Raw genomic sequence first — 20,172 nt, 5'->3', positions numbered from 1 at the left:
TATTGTTGTTTTACCTATAGATTAGAGACGAAGAAGAAGAAGAACAAAATAAAAAATAAAAAAATAAAAAATAAAAAAAATAAAAATAACAACAACAATAATAATAATAAATAAAAAATTTGAGAGGTGCATGCACCTTAATTTATAACAACAGAATATTAGTAACACAACAATAAATCATAAATGCCTAGCTAGCAGCCAAGGCTGCTTTATAATTTACACCGTACATGACTGCTTTATAATTTACACCGTACATGACATGTATCTTTGGTTTCTTGAGTGATGAAAGTGACCATTGTCTAAAGAAAAATGCCTTTCATAAGACAAAAAAATTATCATTCAATCGAAATAATTAAAGGCTTAAAGGGTGGTGAAATTTGCACACACCCTCTTATTTTTTTAATAGTATTTCATATCACATCCGTTTAGACTTCCTAAACTACCCTAAAAAAATCAGAGTTTTCTTTTTCTCTTTGGGTCCTCTCTCCCTCCCCCCATTGGTCGTGAAGGGTTTTCTGGTTTCCTCGAGGTATTAGGATCATTGCTGATTAGGTTCTAATTTCAGTTTTAATAAGTCCATAGTCTTTAGGAAGTTGTTCACAGCTTTGACACTTTCTTTAGGGATTTCTGTTTTGACTCTTTTTTGTTACATTTACCACGTTTCTGTTGGCGTGGGCTGTTTTCTAGCTATTATGTTTGTTCATGTAAGGCTATATAATAGCCACTGTTATTCAATAAAGAATCAAGTCATTCAATCCAGTTCTTGTGTTTGAGTTCTTTATTATCTTGTTCTCATTCCCAACAAACTGGTATCAGAGCCCCTACTGGGCTTGAAAAGAAAAAGCAGCAGTCTTTTTGAGTGATTTCCAAAACACAGAGTGAGGAAGTGAAAAGATGGCAGCAGAGTCAAGTAACTTTGCGCAACCTTGCATTCCAAAGTTCAATGGGGATTATGAGCATTGGAACATGCTAATGGAGAATCTCCTACGTTCAAAGGAGTATTGGAGTGTTATTGAGACAGGGTATGCAGAGCCTGCACCTGGAGAAGCTTTAACTGGTGCACAGAGGAAAACCTTGGAGGAGACAAAGTTGAAGGATCTGATGGCCAAGAATTATCTTTTCCAATCCATTGACAAGTCCATCCTCAAGACAATTGCTCAGAAGGAGACGGCAAAGCAACTGTGGGATTCCATGAAGGTCAAGTACCAAGGAAATGCTAGGGTACAGTGTGCTCAGCTTCAAATCCTTCGCAGGAATTTTGAAGTGTTGGAGATGAAATTTGGAGAATCTGTCACAGATTACTTTGCAAGGGTGATGCTGGTAGCAAACGACATGAGGAATCTTGGAGAGAACATGTCTAATGTGAAGATCGTTGAGAAGATCTTGCGCACACTTACTGAGAAGTTCAACTACATAGTCTGTTCGATCGAGGAGTCGAAAGATATCAATAGTCTTTCAGTGGATGAACTGCAGAGTTCATTACTCGTTCATGAAAAAAAATTCTAAAAGAATGAAGGAGATGATCAAGCATTGAGAGTCTATGATGAAAGAGTTGGAGGAAGAGGCCGAGGAAGAAGCAATTACAAAGGAAGAGGTCGTGGAAGAGGACAAGTGTTCAATAGGGCCATGGTGGAATGCTTCAAGTGTCATAAACTTGGACATTTCCAATATGAATGTCCAACGTTGAACAAGGAAGCCAACTATGCAGAGTTGAATGAAGAGGATGAGATGCTACTGATGTCGTATGTTGAATTGCATGAGGTGAAACAGAATGATGCTTGGTTCCTTGACTCAGGTTGATCCAATCGTATGTGTGGATATCGAGGTATGTTTATCAATTTAGATGATAGTTTTCAACATTCAGTTAAGTTGGGAAACAATAGTAGAATGAGTATGGTTGGAAAAGGAAATGTGAAGCTACTATTGAATGGAGTTAATCATGTTGTCAATGAAGTGTACTATGTTCCAGAGCTCAAAAATAATCTCTTGAGCATAGGACAACTTCAAGAGAGAGGTTTGGCAATCTTAATTTAGGGAGGAGTTTGTAAGATCTACCATCCAGAGAAGGGTTTAATCATTCAAACCCTAATGAGCGCCAACAGAATGTTCATCCTACTAGCACAGACTCAAGCTCAAGTATCTGCACAAGCTCAACCAGAAAGATGTTTTCACACAAGCTCTCAAGACCTCTCCTACCTTTGGCATAGAAGATATGGCCATTTGAGCTATAAAGGTTTAAGAACCCTGCAATGGAAGAAGATGGTATGTGGACTTCCTCAATTTCCTACCTCAAGCATGACCTGCACGGATTGTATCAATGGCAAGCAACCTAGAGATGCCATGCCGAAGAAAATCACTTGGAGAGCAAGTCAGAAATTGGAGCTGATTCATGTCGATATTTGCGGTCCGATCTCACCTGAGTCCAATAGTGGAAATAGGTACACATTGTGTTTCATTGATGATTTTAGTCGGAAATCATGGGTGTTTTTATTAGTTGAAAAGTCAGAGGCATTGAATTGCTTTAAAAGGTTCAAAATAATGGTTGAAAAGGACACATGGATGTTTGTGCAGTGTTTACGGACTGATATGGGAGGAGAATTTACTTCCAATGAGTTCAATGAGTTCTGCAAGCGAAAGGGTATCAAGAGGCAGCTGACCACGACATACACACCACAACACAATGGTGTAGCTGAAAGGAAAAACATAACAGTAATGAACATGGTCCGATCGATGCTTTCTGACAAAAGGATTCAGAAGACATTTTGGCTAGAGGCAGTGAATTGGACTTTCTATGTTCTAAATAGGTGTTCGACATTGGCAGTGAAAGATATCACACCGCAAGAAGCATGGAGTGGGATAAAACCCTCAGTAGATCACTTTCGAGTCTTTGGTTGCTTGGCTCATGTACACATTCCAGATGTGAGAAGAGGTAAGCTTGATAATAAAAGTTTTCCTTGTGTTTTGTTGGGAGTTAGTGAGGAGTCAAAGGGGTATAGATTGTTTGATCCTATCACTAGGAAGATTGTAGTGAGTAGGGATGTGGTTTTCGAAGAAGAAAAACAGTGGGATTGGGTTTGGGATGTGTCTTATGAGAAGCAAATTCTTTTAGACTTAGAATGGGGTGAGAATGAAGAAAATAGTGAGGGAGATATGGAAAGTGACGGTGGAGGTGAAAATATTAATAATGATGAGGAGAGAAACAGTTGTATAGAGATTGGTGAGGGAGATAGAACTAGAGATGAAGTAGGTGAAGATGAAGAGAGAGTGAGGGATCCTCCAATGTGGATGCAAGATTATGTTACTAGGGAAGGCTTATCTGAAGATGAATCAGACATGGCATTAGTTGTGTCAGCTGATCCTATTCATTTCGAAGAAGCAGTAAAGAATGCAAATTAGAGACTTGCTATGGACTGTGAGACCAACTCCATAGAGACACTCACTGAGCTGTCGACTGGAGCAAAAAAATCGGGGTGAAGTGAGTATACAAAATGAAGTACAATGAGCATGGGGAAATGGATAAGCACAAGGTAACGCTAGTTGCTAAAGGGTACTCACAAAAGCATGGCATAGACTACACAGAGGTTTTTGCACCGATATCGAGGTTGGATACAGTGAGGATGATTATTGCTTTAGTAGCACAGAAAAGCTGGAAAATCTTTCAGTTAGATGTCAAATAGGCCTTTCTTCATGGTGAGCAGAGGGAAAATGTCTATTTGAACAACCGAAGGGGTATGAGAAAAGGGGGAGCGAACATCTAGTTTACAAGTTGCATGAGGCTTTGTATGGATTAAAACAAGCTCCATGAGCTTGGTTCAGCCGAATCGAAGCACACTTCATCAATGAAGGTTTCCAAAGGTGTGACAGCGAGCAGGCGTTATTCACTAAGAAAATCAGGGAAGGAAAGATCATCATTGTAAGTGTTTATGTTGATGATTTAATATTTACTGGTGATGATGAAATTATGTTGTCTGAGTTCAAAAGTTCCATGATGAGAGAGTTCGACATGTCGGACTTGGGGAAGATGCTGTTTTTTTCTTGGGATTGAAGTGTTACAGAGGTCAGATGGTATTTAAATATGCCAAAGGAAATATGCACTAGAGGTTTTGAAAAGGTTTGGTATGATGGAGAGCAATTCAGTTAATAATCCAATAGTTCCTGGATGCAAGATCAACAAAGATGAAGATGGCATTACAGTGGATGAAACATACTATAAGCAATTGGTGGATAGTTTGATGTATCTCACGGCCACAAGATCGGATATGATGTTTGTCACTTACCTCATAAGCAGATACATGTCTAAACCTACAAAGCTTCGTCTACAAGTAGCAAAAAGGGCACTTCGATATTTGAGAGGGACTGTAAACTTTGGAATTCATTACAAGAAAGGAGGAAGTGGTGAATTTCTTGCATTTACGGATAGTGACTATGCCGGAGATACGGAGGATAGGAAAAGTACAAGTGGCTATGTATTTTTACTGAGCTCTGGTGCAGTTTCATGGAGTTCAAAGAAGCAGCCAATAGTGACTCTATCAACCATAGAGGCAGAATTTGTAGCAGTTGCGATGTGTGCATGTCAATCTCTCTGGATAAAAAGGATTTTGAAGGAATTTGGGCATTCTGATGAAGGGTGCACATATGTGAGATGTGACAACAGCTCAACTATCAAGCTGTCTAAGAATCCGGTGATGCACTGGCACAGCAAGCATATTGATGTGAGGTACCATTTCTTGAGAAATCTTACTAAGGAAGGTACAATTGCATTGGTTCATTGTGGAAGTCAGGATCAGGTGGCAGGTTTGATGACCAAACCTCTGAAGCTTGATGCTTTTTTGAAGTTAAGAGAGCAGCTGGGTGTTTGGAAGGTTCCTTGACTGCAATTTGTAGTAAGTTTAAGGGAACGAATGAAGGGTTTTCTGGTTTCCTGGAGGTATTAGTATCATTGCTGATTAGGTTCTAATTTCAGTTTTAATATGTCCCTAGTCTTTAGGAAGTTGTTCACAGCTTTGACACTTTCTTTAGGGATTTCTGTTTTGACTATTTCTTGTTGCATTTACCACGTTTCTGTTGGCCTGGGCTGTTTTCTAGCTATTCTGTTTGTTCATGTAAGGCTATATAATAACCACTGTTATTCAATAAAGAATCAAGTCATTCAATCCAGTTCTTGTGTTTGAGTTCTTTGTTTTCTTGTTCTCATTCCCAACAGATCGAAGCAGTTCAATTGGGAGTGTTGGCGGCTTGCGTTGTGGTTTTAGTTCTAATGGGCATGGCCGGTTATCATCTCAGCTGCAACAAGATGCTCTTCTTTAGCGGCGCCCTCTTCATCACTCTCGCCATCGGCATCCACCTCACCCCTTACTTCCCTTTCGTCACCGGCTTCGTCACCATCGTCTCCTCCGTCGTCGTTTTCCAGAACCGCCACGACTCCTGCCTCTCCCACCTCCACGACCTCGTTTGGGACGTCACTCACTCCCCCGATTCTGATCCCCCCCCCTCGATTACCACAAGCTTGGCCTCGGCCGATTCGACGCCGCCGATCTCCTCAACGGATCTTGGGTCGTCGTTGCCGGCGACTCTTAGGCCAGGCTCGTCGCTGACTTGCTGCTCGCTCTGGTTCTCGATTGAGAGTGAATGGACACGGTTCGGGATGAGCTGCGCCACAGTGATTATCATATTGTGGTTGATGAGATTGGGATGAGGTTAGACTTCTTTTGGGCGGGTTAGACTTCTTCTGTTCAAGCTTTATGCTCTCAATTTGACTTCTCTGGTTGCGGGTTTCAACCGGAATCGAAACTACCCAGATGTCTTGGTCATGGGTTCTGGTTTGTGGCATATGCATATGTTTCATTTCACTAATGCATCTTGTGCTTCTTTGCAATCATTGAGGACTCATGCTGCTTTTTTGGTCTCCTCATCTAAGCAGCATGAAGAAGTAGTAACAGGGTCCGTGCTAGCCACAGAGAGAGAGAGAACCCAAAAAGGAAAAAAGAAAACTCTGATTTTTTTAGGGTAGTACAGGAAGTCTAAACAAATGTGATATGAAATACTATTAAAAAAAATAAGAGGGTGTGCAATTTGTAATTTTGGGTGTGCAAATTTCACCCCCCCCCCCTAATTAAATCATGATTTGTTAATGAAAAAGTAGCGACAAATCTGAGGGATTAGAGAATAAGAAAAATTAATAATAAATTTGACAGGTACATGCATCTTGATTATATTCTTACAAAAGAATATTAGAAACACAACAGCATCTGTGCTGCTTTATAATTTATATCATGTACATGTATCTTTTTTTTTTTTTTGAAAGGCATGTACATGTATCTTTGGTTTCTTGAGTGATGAAAGTGACCATTGTCCAAAAAAATGTCTTTCATAAAACAAAAAATTATTATTCAATCGAAATAAATCATGATTTGTTGATGAAAAAGTAGTGACATATCTGGGTGGAAGAATCTAGGATTTGTTATGTGTATTATGCAAGAAAAAGAGGAATTGAGAATTCAATTCTCCCAGACCCAAAAAAAAAAAGAAAAAAAAGAATTCAATTCTCCAGGTATTAAACAATTCTGAATCAATGTATAATGCTGGAGGCACCGAGCTAGTTGGTCACTTCTTGCTTGATCTAGAGTTTTAGTATAAATACTCACAGTTACATACACATTGTGCTCCACCTAAGTTAACTGAACTTACATTAATCGTTATTCGAGACTTCAATGGCGAATGAGGTGGTGTTGCTGGGCTTTCGGCCTAGCCCATTCGTGGCGATGGTGAAGATAGCACTGGCTGAGGAAGGGGTGAGTACAAGGAGGAGGACTTGAAGAACAAGAGCCCACTTGCAGATGAACCCGGTTCACAAGAAAGTGCCGGTGCTTATTCACAATGGCAAACCCCTCTCCGAGTCACTCATTGTGGTTCAATACATTGATGAGGTTTGGATAGATGGGGTTCCATTGTTGCCTTCTGATCTTACCTAAGATCCCAAGCCAAGTTCTGGGCGGACTTCGTTGACAAAAAGGTACCCTAAAGCTTACTAATTTGTGCTTGGACTATCACTGTGATTTGTTATAATTGAAAAAAAATGAGGAATTCTAAAATTGAAAAACTAATTGCATTTTCAGTCCTTGTAATCTGGTTCTTACGTTTGAATTTACAGTCTTTGCAATTTTTTGTCAATATGAGAAGAGAACGACTAGACTCACTAAAGCAAATGGTCATGTTTGTCATTTTCTTCAAGCTCAACGTTTATTCCACCTTTAAGCATGAGTATAGATAGGTTAACTAAAACATGACAAACACTGTTTTTTTAATTTTTTTTTTTATTAAAACTACAAAGACTAAAATGACGAGACTAAAATTACAAAACTCAAAACAGGATCAAAACTGCATTGATCTCATCAAAATACACGGACCAAAAGCATAATATTCCTCTATACTCCATGCTATTTGAACTCTTGGAAATTTCCAACTATGAGTGATGAGAATACATTACATTACAAGTCTCTAAGAAGTCCAATTTGCCAACAAACCTAAAGATAATCCTATCGAAAAAACAAACCTAAAGATGAGATCCACCAGTCCTTACCCCATTTGTCCTAAAAGGCTAGAATGATGACACGATATGACAAAAGAACATAATCAAATTAAGTTTTTAGTTTTCGGCTCTTATTGGGCCTATTTTTTGGTTTTTTGGTTTTTAGCTTTTTAAAGTTTAATTTTTATGTACTGGCTATTTATTTGAGCACAGATGTGAATTAAGTTTCCTTTCTTTTATCTGTCTGATTGGACCTGTCTATCAGAGTTATATTTTCAGCTCATTGGGCTTGTTTTGGAGCTGCTTAATTGATCTCCCGTTCTAAAAAAAAAAAAAAAAAAAGAATCAAATCGTCCTACTTTATAATTATTTATATTATAGGATATTATTATTCAATCTTACTATTCAAAGAAAAGAAATTATCTATTATCTAAAGGGCGTGGCACTGTTCATTCAGACCCGAAGAAAATGACTATTTTGCCCTTGGTGCTTACGTGAATTACAGTCGCCCATCAATGCGTTGGTCTTCTATATTTTCAGAATCATGTTTTTGAGTAGAAGAGACTGGAAACGCCAAGAATATCTATCAGATTCTAGATCTATCTAATCACTGTTCTGGCAATTTACCTTTGTACTATTCATAGTCTGAGTATATAAGCCATAAGATTGACTCACGAGTGGCTTCGGGAACTCTCCATTTACGTCGACTCCAGCTCCTCCACTGTTGCGATCTCCGATCAACGTCAACCTCCATAGAAACTGAGTTAGTATCATCAATCAATCACTTTCTTTCGGCTTTTTCTCTTTAAATTATGCATATGATAAACTGTGGGTCTCTTATTTCAATTGAATTTAAGCTTGAATAGGATTTGTAAACCCAGAAACACATATTTTCAACTAGAAAGAAAAATTCGAATCTGATTTACAAATTGAAATTTGGTATGATAGTAGTCAACTTCTTACTCAAATATATCAATGTCTTTTAGATTACTGTATAGAAGTGTATAAGTTGATTGATAAATCAATGTCTTTTAGTAATTTCACAGTTGTTAAGAGTCTGTAACATTTGTTCTCCAGTTTTTGATTTCGGTTATTAAGTTGGATTGCAACAATAGCAGTTACGTTTGAATCTTTCCTTTGTTTTTCTGAAATACACTTAAACTACAGATATTTAGCTATTGGAGATTTGTAGTTTGATTGATAAATTCTTTTCAGGTGTTCAGAATTGTCGTGCATCAATTCATCAACCATAGTTTGAAATTGGATTGAAGCTTGCAGAACCTTACACTTTCATCAATTATTATTGACCTTCAACCAGCTAACTAAAACGTTCAATTTTATTTCATTTGGTTCGCACTTAAATTTACATTTACATACTATTGAATAATAACTGAGTGAGTTTCATGATGTTTGTTTTAATCACTTATAATGATCTTTGTTTAGAAGTTATTCACTGCATAGCATATTGGTTTCTTTTTTATTTGAAAATGTTTGCAGTATCTACACTAGGCACTTTTTCGCTGCATATACTCTTTACTTTATTGTTAATGTGTTTGAATATAGCTTTTTAGAGCAGTTTTGCACTGCATATTGATAACTAGATGAATGGTCCCACATCCATTTAGTTTCGCTTTCAATTGGTAAACTTCCGGTTCTTAATTGAAGAATGGTAGTGATAATGAAGAAACTACAAAAGAAGGTACAAACCACTTTGGGTTTTTTTTATTTCTTCCCTATTTTGAAATTTAAATGCTCAATTTTTTCTTTCATTGTTCTTTTTTACTGAAATTTGAGTATTTTGATGGGCAGAGAGTGAGAAAGAGAAGGTAGAGCCTGAAATTGTTGTTGTGAATGAAGAAAAGAAAACATGAGAAGATGAGAAGAAGGGTGAGAGGTCTGGTGCTTCGTGCTCAAGCTTGAATTTTCCTTACATGGATAAGCTCAGGGATGAGCTTTCTTGAGAGGTATCGACTTGATTTTTTTCTTCAAAAAATTTCTTCAGAATTAGTGTAAATCTTGATATGTCATTAATTAGGATTTGGGCTCAGAGGTTTTGATTAAACAGAGTATTGATTTGCTAACAATTTCCATGTTTTTCTCTAACAAGAAATGAGGTTGGGTACTTGCGTCTGAGGATTCTTGGCAACGTTGGAATGGTTTCAAGGTAAGGTTCTGATCTTTGGCAATTTGAAAAACTTTCATCAAATTGTGTGCTATGCATAATTTTCTTATCAGTTATTGGAATTATTTGGTTTTGATATGGGGAGGAAGGGGACGATTTTGGGTGGTGGGTACGAATGATTTTCCGAGTCTCAGCTATTTATAATCTTCTGAAAATTGAAGCTATGAAGGTTCAACTTAGTGAAAATTGGAGCTATGAATATACTCGCCTTTCTTTTTATTATCATGTGTTATTGATTTTCGGTTTCTCTTGAAAAGATTTTTGCTTTATGATTAGTAATTAATCCTTTTCTCTTTCAATATGTTTTAAAATAATAAGGTTGATTTTGATAAGATGAGTAAACAATGAGATGGTCGACTCCAGCCTACATATATCAAACTATTTTTGCATATGATGGGGGTAGATATTATCTGGATATTACAATCTTATAAACAAAATTTATTCTCTTTTTTATTTTTGGATCTATACTTTGGTTATAGGATTCTGAAAAGTGATATTTGTCTTTGGTTCCTTTATCAATGAACTTGGTGACTCTGAGCTAAGATATTTTGGAATTATTTCAGTTTCTTTTTACTATGATGATTGGGGTTTAGTGATTGTAGATCATAGTTGAACCGGGTTATTACACTGTCTATCTTTTAGAAATTATTATTATGTTTAATTTATCTTCTCTATGTTTTTCTTGCAGCATGGGCATTTCCAACGCAATAGATCTGACATAGTATCCCCCTTTCAGGTATGCTTTCTAGATTGTGGTTAGATTATGATTTTGGGGCTTATTACTTGGTGTATAGGAATATTAAATGTGTGTGTGTGTGTCATTACCTACTTTATGAATAAGAATAATAGATGGAGACAACACAATCTATACATTTGGTGAAAGAGACTCAAAGGGCACTGTATTGTATATGAATATTTCTTGAAATGTAGTCACATGCTTCTTTTTCTTTATCTTGCTTCCAAATATGCCTGCAATATGCTTCGACAAGGAATGAAACAAATAATAATGACCTCAGAAACCCTTGAAGCTAAAGCATTGGAGAAGGTGGAGGATAAGTCCAAATGAGAACTCTGAGGCATTGGCTTTTATCATTGGTTAGAGTTCACTCGGTTACACTTTAGAGGTATATGTCCAGCACCTCTTTTATCATTTGTTTGCTTGATCTTTTATAGCATATTGATTTGAGTTGAATTATTTACTGATCTTATATATTGTTATCAAGGCATAAGCGATGGAGGAGGTTTCAGAGAATCTTCAGAAACAATTGAACAAGTCAGTGCTCGATGATGAAATTAAACATCTCCTGTAAAAGATATCGTAAACATAGACACAGCAAGGTGCTCCGATAGGGGGTAAGTACTATACTTATTCCCCCAGTTAGTTGTATCTCTGTTTTACTGAGACTCGGTCATAAACATTACAAAATTTGTTGGCTTTTGATCTCATTACCAACATCATCTTTTGCAGGAAACTAAAGCATATGAGAAGCATAGATATCAACTCCAACTTGAGGAGGCCATTAGTAACAATGGCAACAAAACTTGCGCATTCTTAGCTTACAAGGTATGCCAATCTGTTTCTCTCTCTTCTCTATCCATCTAGGTTTTCTGTGTCTTTTGATTGCTTTGCTTTTTGATGTGATTAGAAACTAGAACTTGAACATAAGCTCGAATTTTCGGGTTTTTTTTTGATTGCTTGATTCAAATCACTATCGCTATCATTATTATCGGGTTCAAATAGTTTTGATTTTTCGGATTCGATCTGTTTTGAGGGATTTGATTGTATGTGGAGCTCTGTTTGGTTAGTGAGGGAGTGAATATATGCTGCTGATATAGTCTTCTGGTTGTGTGTGTGAATATATTCTTCTTCTCTTAGTTTTGTTTGTGATGGGATTTGTGGCAAGTAGACTTACGAGTATATGTTGTAATTAGAAGTTGACAGTACAAGGACACTGATGTATTATGTAATAGTTGATTAGAAAGGAAAATGTGAGCCGGGGATAGGTTTTGGCTGATAGATTTTACTTTTGGACAATAGATTTCAGTTGGACATCTGTAGCCTTTGGTTTGTGGCACAGTTTCTTGCTTTGAAGCAGCTAATATTCTAAATTTTCTTTTTCCTTTTTTTATGGTCAATGAGAATGTCTGTGATGCTAATTGCTATTTTATGTGTTTAAGTATATTTTTTTCTCATGGGAATTTAGTATGAGAATTGATTGTGACACATGCTTTTTCCTATTTATTCCAGGACTACCAGTGAACCAAAAATATCTGCACAAAGCCATCAAATTAGGTGAGCCAGCTTTAGTGGCTACTGATGAGCTAATAAAATTTATCTATGATAGGTATGTAATTAGTTGAGCCATTGTGGGATAAAGTCCTTTCACTGTTGAGGACTTTATCTCAGATGTGCTAATAAAATTTATCTATGATAGGTATGTAATTTGCTGCCCTTATTAAATGTTTTGGTTTCTTAGCATAAGCTGCAACTCGGACATGGAATCTTTCATGTCCTTAAATAACATTGTGTTAGCTCCAAAACCCGCGGCAAAGCGCGGGCAAAATTTCTAGTTTAAAGATTTGTTGACGAAAGCAGTGACATACGTGCGTGGAAGAATCTGAAATCCCAAACCGATAATTCTCGAGATACCAAAGCCAAGCCAGTCAATCACTTCTTCTTCCTTACTTTGAACTTGTTGACCATACTAGATTCTCGCACTTAATAGTTAAAATTTGGAACTGCGTCGATCAATCTTCAAGTTAATGGCGGATGAGGTGGTGTTATTGGGATTCTTGCCGAGCCTATTTGCGGCGAGGTTGAAGATTGCACTGGCTGAGAAGGGGGCCGAGTATGAGTACAAGGAGGAGGACTTGAGGAGCAAGAGTCCACTACTTGTGCAGATGAACCCGGTTCACAAGAAAGTTCCGGTTCTCATTCACAATGTCAAACCGATTTGTGAGTCCCTCATTGCGCTTCAGTACATCGATGAGGTCTGGAACGATAAGGCTCCACTGTTGCCCTCTGATCCTGGCCTTGGGGCCCAAGCCAGGTTCTGGGCAGACTTTATTGACAAGAAGGTTAGTTGCCTTGTAATTTGTTTTTGAAAGTATTGAATCGATGGGAAATTGATATGATTCTATTTTCGATCTGTTTATGGTTTTTGTTGAATAATGAAGACACTTTGATGCTATGCTAGACAATTCCAACTTTTAAGTTATCAGAAAATAAACTAACATGTTATGTACTCTAATCAGACAATAAGATTTAGATTTAGTTATATTTTTCTTGGATTCATATTTAAGTACTATTGTAATCAAGTTTGCCTCTATGACCAAGTTTTGGATATGATTAATTATTATGAAAAATCACAGTATTAACAAAATATGAGTTTTGAATTATACGATAATGTAAGCACAATATCAGTACAGAAATAGTAAATACGTAGGAAATTCAGAATCAATTAGATAGAATACTTTGATTACTATAAAGACTTTTTTAGATAACCAATATAACCATCAAATTAACTTTGTGGAACCAAAGGAGATGATATGGGCAGCCAAAGAAGAAGAACATGAGGCAGCGAAGGAATTTTTTGATTGCATTGGGGTGTTAGAAGGACAGCTTGGAGACAAAGCTTTCTTTGGGGGTGAGACTCTTGGGTTTGTGGATGTGGCAGTTATTCCATTCTATAGCTGGCTTTCTGTGTTTGAAAAATATGGAAATTGCAGTATAGAAGCCAAGCATCCAAAGTTCACTGCATGGACTAAGAGGTGCATGGAGAAGGAGAGTGTGTCAAAGTCTCTTCCTGATCAGCGAAGGATCTATGACTTTAAGGTTGGGGGCATATTAACCAAGTTATCAGTCGATCAAGACCTGTAATCAATTCTATCGATTATGAGCCTTTTGTGGTAAATTATCTTCATCTACGATCAAAGCACACTTGACCAGACCCCTGTAGAAAAGTCAAGTAATTTTCTTTGTGGTTTGGTTCCTTGTACAAATTTGGACAAATATTGCCATCTTACGTATTTTCTTTATGATAGAATAGATTCATGCTTAGGAAAGCGAAAACCAATATCTCAGATCATTATCCTGAATTTTTAAGATTGATTGATATGTTGTCGGAGTAAAGTTTGGGACAAATCTGTTAGAATCAACATGGACTTGTCACACATTAACATATAGTAAATTGATAATTAGTTTAATATCAAAACTAGTTCAACATGGACATAAACTATAAATCAATACTTGTAACTTAATGAAAGAGTGTATCAATTCATTAGGGTAAGTAATCCAATTCTTGGTTTGCAAGAAAGACTACAATGAAGTGTTACATTAGGAATCTAACTAGGAAACCTAATCCGATAAGGAATGCTTTAATGGGAAGCTTATTGAGGGTTAAGTCACCTATATAAATAAGATGAATTGGTCCCTATTGCCACCATGATTATTGCATTAGTTCTGTCCATTGAGAAGCAAGGTTGGTAACCAACAGAAGGCTATATTCTAAGTGATCGTTGTTGTGCAGTTGTAGAGATGGAATCCATGCCAGTAATTGCTTAAGGTAAGTCTTGATCCTTTTCTGATTATTGTCGAGTTGATGTGCATATGTTGTGAGCAATTATATGGTTTTACAAAATCCAGATAAGCTAGATGAACTATAACAAGCTTTTATGGCCAGCTTTTTAGAAATGTTCCTAGGACAAAAAAGATTGAGATGGACAGAAATTAGTAGAAGTTTATTAGATAAAGTGATTAGTTAACTATAAAGAACATGACTATGAATCAAGTAATTAATAATTTAGGCCATGATGATGACCATTTGGGTTTATGTGAGCCCAGTGAGGAGTTGGGATGAAATTGTTCGAGATTAATTTAGTGATCTCGGGGGTATATTTCTGAATTTCCCTTGAAGAGAAGTCTTTAATTTGAGAAATCTATAGTAAAATATGTGTTAGGGCAAGTTCATGAAATTTTTTCGGACACCCGAGCTAATTTCTACGATTTTTGAAAGTTTGGAAACAGATAAATTCTTTTTAAATATGAGAAAGTAGTCGCGGTGCGATCTTGAGTGTCCATTCAACACCTCTTCATTGTGGTCGTCGATTTGTTTCTATAAATACCATAAGATAAGATCAAACGGTCCAGAAGAGTTCAGAAAAATTCAGATCATGCAACCTATTTCTTGGCAACCAGCGAAGGAAACCATAGTATCTCCTCTGTCCAGCCATTTCCCAGCGGTGGACCACTGGCTTTAGGACTGTATTGACATCGTGACCAAGCCTGTGGCTTGGGTTTCTACCAACGAGCTTCGATGAAATCAATTCAAAGCCTAGAATTTTCTGTCGTTTTCGGCAATTTTCTTGAGTTTTCTAGTGACTCCAGTTGCCGATGATGACATACGAGGTATGGAAATGTCTTTCGAATTCGATTACGTTTGAAGAAATTGGTATTTGGGTGCACTCAGCCACCATCAAAACCGCTGTTCGTGGTGCTGGTTTCAGTGTGGAGGCTGAGCACCCAAAATTCATTACATAGGCTAAGAGAGGTGCTTGGAGAAAGAGTGTTGCTAAATCTCTTCCTGACCAGAAAAAAGGTCTATGACTATAAGATTGGGAGCATGACCAAGTGATTTTAATTGAGCAAAGATAATCTGTCTCTTTTATTAATTAGATCAAGTGCTTAATTTGTGTGTTCTAACTTTGAAGTTCTCTATGTGAGCTAGTGACCAGTGACCAAGCTCCCTACAGTCATTTTCCTTTGTGGTTTGCTTAGAAAGTGTAGGGGACAATTTATTGTTAAAATTCTCTGATTCCCCCTTTGGTTTTTCTTTATAGCTTCCTCTCGAAGAAAGGAAAATGGCATAAATTGATGAGGTCTAAACTTCCTGCCCAAGAATAAAATGGAGAAATGGAAGGTTGACTACTAGCCTTCTTTATTGTAAAATTGTGTGACGCAGTTAGAAAGATCACCTAGGTTTACAAGCAATAAACCTAAAACAAATGTTATAGAGTCCACCAGAGATAAAAAAGAAAAATCTCAATTTGATTGATAATATGATAAAAAAGATAGGTTCTACAGCTGTTTAAGGTTACTTATATATGAGAAAAGAAACCCTAGGGCGACTAACAATGAAACCTTAAAGCCCACGGGTAAAAATAAAACAAATCCAAAACAAACTAGGAAACCGAAAATTCTGAAAAACAGTAAATTGCATTTTTGAGGCCCTAAACGACCCTGAAAGCCCACACGTCGTGGCATAGTGACGAGTTTTGTTCTTGGCATCATTCCCTTTTTGGAAAGCTATAGCAATCGCGAATCGGACACCGAATGCCAAAGTTGCAATAGTAACTTGGGTTTTCCTCCTTTTGCATGATCGAACTGTTCTTCAATTCGGACTGCCATTCGTTCTACATCAGTCTCCTCCACCTCCGAAGAACTCGACCCCGAGTTCTCTTCAGGATAAGGAACCCCATTTTCACGAAACTCATGCAGATCAGCCACATTAAAGGTGTTAGAAATGCCCATGGATTCAGGAAGTGCAACAACATAAGCATTGTCGTTGATCTTTCTCAGCACCTTAAAAGGACCATATTTTTCGAGCTTCAGCTTGTTGTAGGTACCAACAGGAAACCTCTCCTTCCTTAGAAATACCATCACGTTGTCACCCTCTTAGAACACTTTAACTCTTTGATGTTTGTTAGCTGCAGCTTTATACTTAGCATTAGTTTCTTCCAACTTGGTCTTAACTTCTTCTCTAACAGTCTGCACATCCTTAGCCATGCCTTCAGCAACAACACTAACACCAGGAACTTTAGGAAGCTTCACTAAATCAACCACATGTCGAGGAACAGCAGTATAAACTAATGAGAATGGTAACTTCCCTGTTGCACTATGCACAACACTGTTATAAGCAAACTCCACCTATGGCAAAGCATATCCCATTGTTTGGGCCTATCTCCACAAATACTCCGAACCATGTTACCCAAAGTTCCGTTAGTAACATCTGTCTGTCCATCAGTTTGAGGATGAGCTGTGTTGCTACGATTCAAAGTTGTTCCAAATATTCTCCACAACGTAATCTATAAGTGACTAAGGAACTTCGTGTCTCTATCAGAAGTAATGGACTTGGGCACTCCATGCAAACGAACCACCTCCCTGAAAAACAGTTTGGCTATATTGGAAGCATCAGCAGTCTTCTTACAAGCTATAAAGTGCGCCATCTTGGAGAACCTCTCAACTACCACAAACACAGAATCCACACCCCTTTGGGTACGGGGTAATCCCAACACAAAGTCTATAGCAAGATCCTGCCAAACACGATAGCAAGAGGCTCCATCAAGCGTCGAAAGCCATATGAGATGATTTAGAATCCACTAGCAATTACGGACACACCCGTAAGAAACATAGAGAAACTTCTCTAATATATATATATATATATATATATATATATATATATATTTTATTGATAACTTGAATGAAAATTACAATCTTAGAGTTGCCTTATATAGGGCACATAGCATAAACCTAATACAACTAGAAAACATAAAGAACAATTTATTGTAGACTAAAACTAGGAAACCTAATTAAACCTGATTAAATAAAAATCAGAAATAGAATCCTAGATACTAAAGAATATTACGCTTGGAATCCCAATCAAGATTTTGCTCGAGAATCCCGATATATCCAAAATAGTAATTTATGATTAATTTCATCATTAAGAAGCCTATTTGAATACCAATTTCCAATATTCAACTTATTCTTCTTAATGTGAAGACGCTTCTTTCTTTTCGAGATTCTTTGTTGAAATTGGCTAAAATCTCGTCCTACATCATTGTGTGCATAAAATACCCGAATGCAAAAGACACTACGACCACCTGAAACTTCATATCTAAGCTTGTACTTTCGCAACGATTAAAAATTCAAAATCTTCAAACCCTTTTCAATGGCGGATGAGATTGTTTTGTTGGATTTCTGGATCAACCCTTTTGGGATGAGGGTCAAGATCGCTCTAGCAGACAAGGCATCGAGTACGAGTACAAGGACCAGGACTTGATGAACAAGAGGCCACTCTTGCTGCAGTCCAATCCATCACAAGAAGATCCCGGTTCTCATTCATAATGGCAAACCCATCTGTGAGTCCCTCATTGCCCTCGAGTACATTGACGAGGTTTGGAATGATATTACTCCACTGTTACCCTCTGATCCTTACCTCAGATTCCAAGCCAGGTTCTGGGCCGTCTTTGTTGACAAAAAGGTAATTTACTGATTTTGTGTCAAGTAGGAATTAACATGTAGATGGAATTACCGATCGAATCAAGTTAAGCATTTTGATGTCAATTTCTTAGTTAACCCTTAAAATTTTGCAGTTTGTTGATTGTGCGACTAAGGTATGGACAACCAAAGGAGATGAACATGAAGCAGCAAAGAAGGGCTTCCTTGAATCCATTAAATTGCTAGTAGGAGAGCTTGGAGACAAGCCTTTCTTTGGGGGTGGGACCCTTGGATTCGTTGACGTCTCACTAGTGTCTTTCTATAGCTGGCTTTCCGGGTGTGAAAAGTTTGGCAACTTCAGTGTTGAGGAAGAGAGTCCAGACTTCATTGCTTGGGCGAAGAGGTGTTTGCAGAAGGAGAGCGTGTCCCGGTCTCTTCCTGACCAGGATAAGGTCTATGACTTTGTTGTGCAATTGAGGAAACTTAAAGGCTTGGAATAAAAAGATGGCATCCGATCCCAAGGAAGGATGAAGGGCAAGTGATCAATCAGCAAAGAAAAAGCTATTAGAATTGTGATGACATTGTAACTTGTTATAGAGAAGAGGGACTTGAATATTATCTTTTAATTTCATTTTGAGTACTTATTGCTTTAGAACATCTCGAGTGGATATATCTTTTGGCTTGTGTTAAATTTAAATTTCACAGATGACATGACAACTTATCTCATTTTAGCTCCAACCAATATATCAAGATTGAATATTATTTTAATCAACAACTTGATTTTCCCAATTTTAGACACACCGCGCTACCAAGTTCCCCTTCTTCACTGATTGAAGATTGTTTTTTTTTTTCCTTTTTTTTTTCTTTTCTTCTTAATTATTTGATTTATTCTTCAAGCGATAGATAATTATCTCACCATAAATTATAACCAAAGTCACCCAGCGTAAATTTGAGGTGAGGTCATGGTTATTAAGTATGAATCTCAATTATACTATGCATCAACCAAGAATAAATAATATCTCGTTCTCCCGAAAATTGAATTAAGCTTGATAGATAAGTTGTTGCACTAAAGCTTGAGACAAATTCGATCAGCAAAGAGCTATAGGAACAACCTTTTTAAGGCAGCTCTTAGAAAAACTCTCAAAGAAAGACGAGTAATAGAAAATGTTGAGTAAAAGTTGGAGTGGTTCTTCCTAAAATTCATGTATTGTAACCAAAAAGTTAGACTTAACCAGCCGTCATTTGATACAAATCCAACCAAGAGCTATAAGAAGACAGCTTAGAAGAAAAAAGGCGAGTAGATTGGAAGATACTGATAATCAAATTTACGCTGATCCGGAAAAAAAGGGTGGTTGACAGACCTATAATTTTTTTTTTTTTAGTAATATCTACACTCCTGATTTCTTTTTAGCAAATTACCAATAGATACAATCTTATCCCATTTATTACCACAAGCAAAGCCTGTTTTTTTCAATTCCCTTGCGGTACTGTAGCTGAACCATGTGCAATGTCCAGGCCCATGCGGCCATTTTTTGAATTGATTCTGTTAACTAGTAAATTACCAAAATAACCTCTATATAGACTTAATGTATTGAGCTTCAGTATCATTCTAAGGCATTGCAGATTTAATGTACTGAGCTTCAGTATCATTCTGACATGCACGAATTACAGTTCTTTCCAGTTTCTAGAGGCAATTCTAAATGATTAACCTATTGGATTGTTTGTATACACATAAAAGAAATCTCTCCACTATGGTTCTTCTCATGTTCTTCAATCGGTACATCTTCTTTGTCTATTGCAGCAGCCTTCCTCCTTGCCATTTGCGATTAATCTGTATATGATAAATGCAAATATATGAATACTGACCCTCAATAGTGTATTTGACCCTTAATTTGATTAAAAAACCATTATACCTTATAAGAATGCAAAAGACCTAATCAAAAGATACTCACAGTTGCAGCAAATCAATGACTAGAATTTCAAGCAGAAAATAAAGACTAACAGCAATAATAAGATCAAATATCCACAGAGCCTAATAAAATCAGCTAAAGCTACTGACCCTTAGAAATAAACATAAAAATGAGCTTGCAATAAACATAGGGTTAGTGAAATCATGAAGCTAAGGTTACTGACTCTTAGAAACTGAAGCTCGTACAATTCATTTTGTACTATTGTTGGTCACAGAACTCATCATTTTCCATCAGAACAAAGAAATCTCAGAAACTAAACGTATTGACCCTCAGAAAC

At 37.1% G+C, this 20,172-nt stretch overlaps 2 protein-coding genes and 2 pseudogenes across 3 annotated transcripts; all 4 read left to right on the top strand.

Annotated features, from left to right (window-relative positions):
* The first annotated feature begins 894 nt into the window (after nucleotides 1–894).
* On the top strand, nucleotides 895–1,506 carry LOC112203410. The gene has a single exon (XM_024344380.1). The coding sequence runs from the start codon at nucleotides 895–897 to the stop codon at nucleotides 1,504–1,506; it is 612 nt and encodes a 203-aa protein (XP_024200148.1).
* A 5,178-nt stretch (nucleotides 1,507–6,684) lies between these two features.
* Nucleotides 6,685–13,801, top strand: LOC112166995 (probable glutathione S-transferase parC). 2 transcript variants are annotated; one of them, XM_040519790.1, is made up of 11 exons: nucleotides 6,685–7,012; nucleotides 8,069–8,291; nucleotides 8,744–9,227; nucleotides 9,338–9,492; nucleotides 9,636–9,692; nucleotides 10,399–10,446; nucleotides 10,727–10,834; nucleotides 10,934–11,063; nucleotides 11,179–11,274; nucleotides 11,959–12,788; nucleotides 13,252–13,801. In XM_040519790.1, exons 10-11 carry the CDS (start codon nucleotides 12,474–12,476, stop codon nucleotides 13,588–13,590), a joined length of 654 nt encoding a protein of 217 aa, XP_040375724.1. In that variant the 5' UTR covers nucleotides 6,685–7,012; nucleotides 8,069–8,291; nucleotides 8,744–9,227; nucleotides 9,338–9,492; nucleotides 9,636–9,692; nucleotides 10,399–10,446; nucleotides 10,727–10,834; nucleotides 10,934–11,063; nucleotides 11,179–11,274; nucleotides 11,959–12,473; the 3' UTR covers nucleotides 13,591–13,801. The 2 variants fall into 2 exon arrangements, with proteins under 2 accessions (XP_040375724.1, XP_040375723.1); XM_040519789.1 differs by having other exon boundaries at nucleotides 7,986–8,291.
* LOC121049167 lies at nucleotides 6,711–11,410 on the top strand (annotated as a pseudogene).
* Nucleotides 13,802–17,656: 3,855 nt separating the features above from the next.
* Nucleotides 17,657–18,425, top strand: LOC112166994 (annotated as a pseudogene).
* The last annotated feature ends 1,747 nt before the right edge of the window (nucleotides 18,426–20,172 follow it).

The sequence above is a fragment of the Rosa chinensis genome, chromosome 5 (assembly GCF_002994745.2).
Source record: "Rosa chinensis cultivar Old Blush chromosome 5, RchiOBHm-V2, whole genome shotgun sequence".
Classification (NCBI taxonomy): Eukaryota; Viridiplantae; Streptophyta; class Magnoliopsida; order Rosales; family Rosaceae; genus Rosa; species Rosa chinensis.
This window is presented reverse-complemented; position numbering and strand designations above follow the sequence as displayed.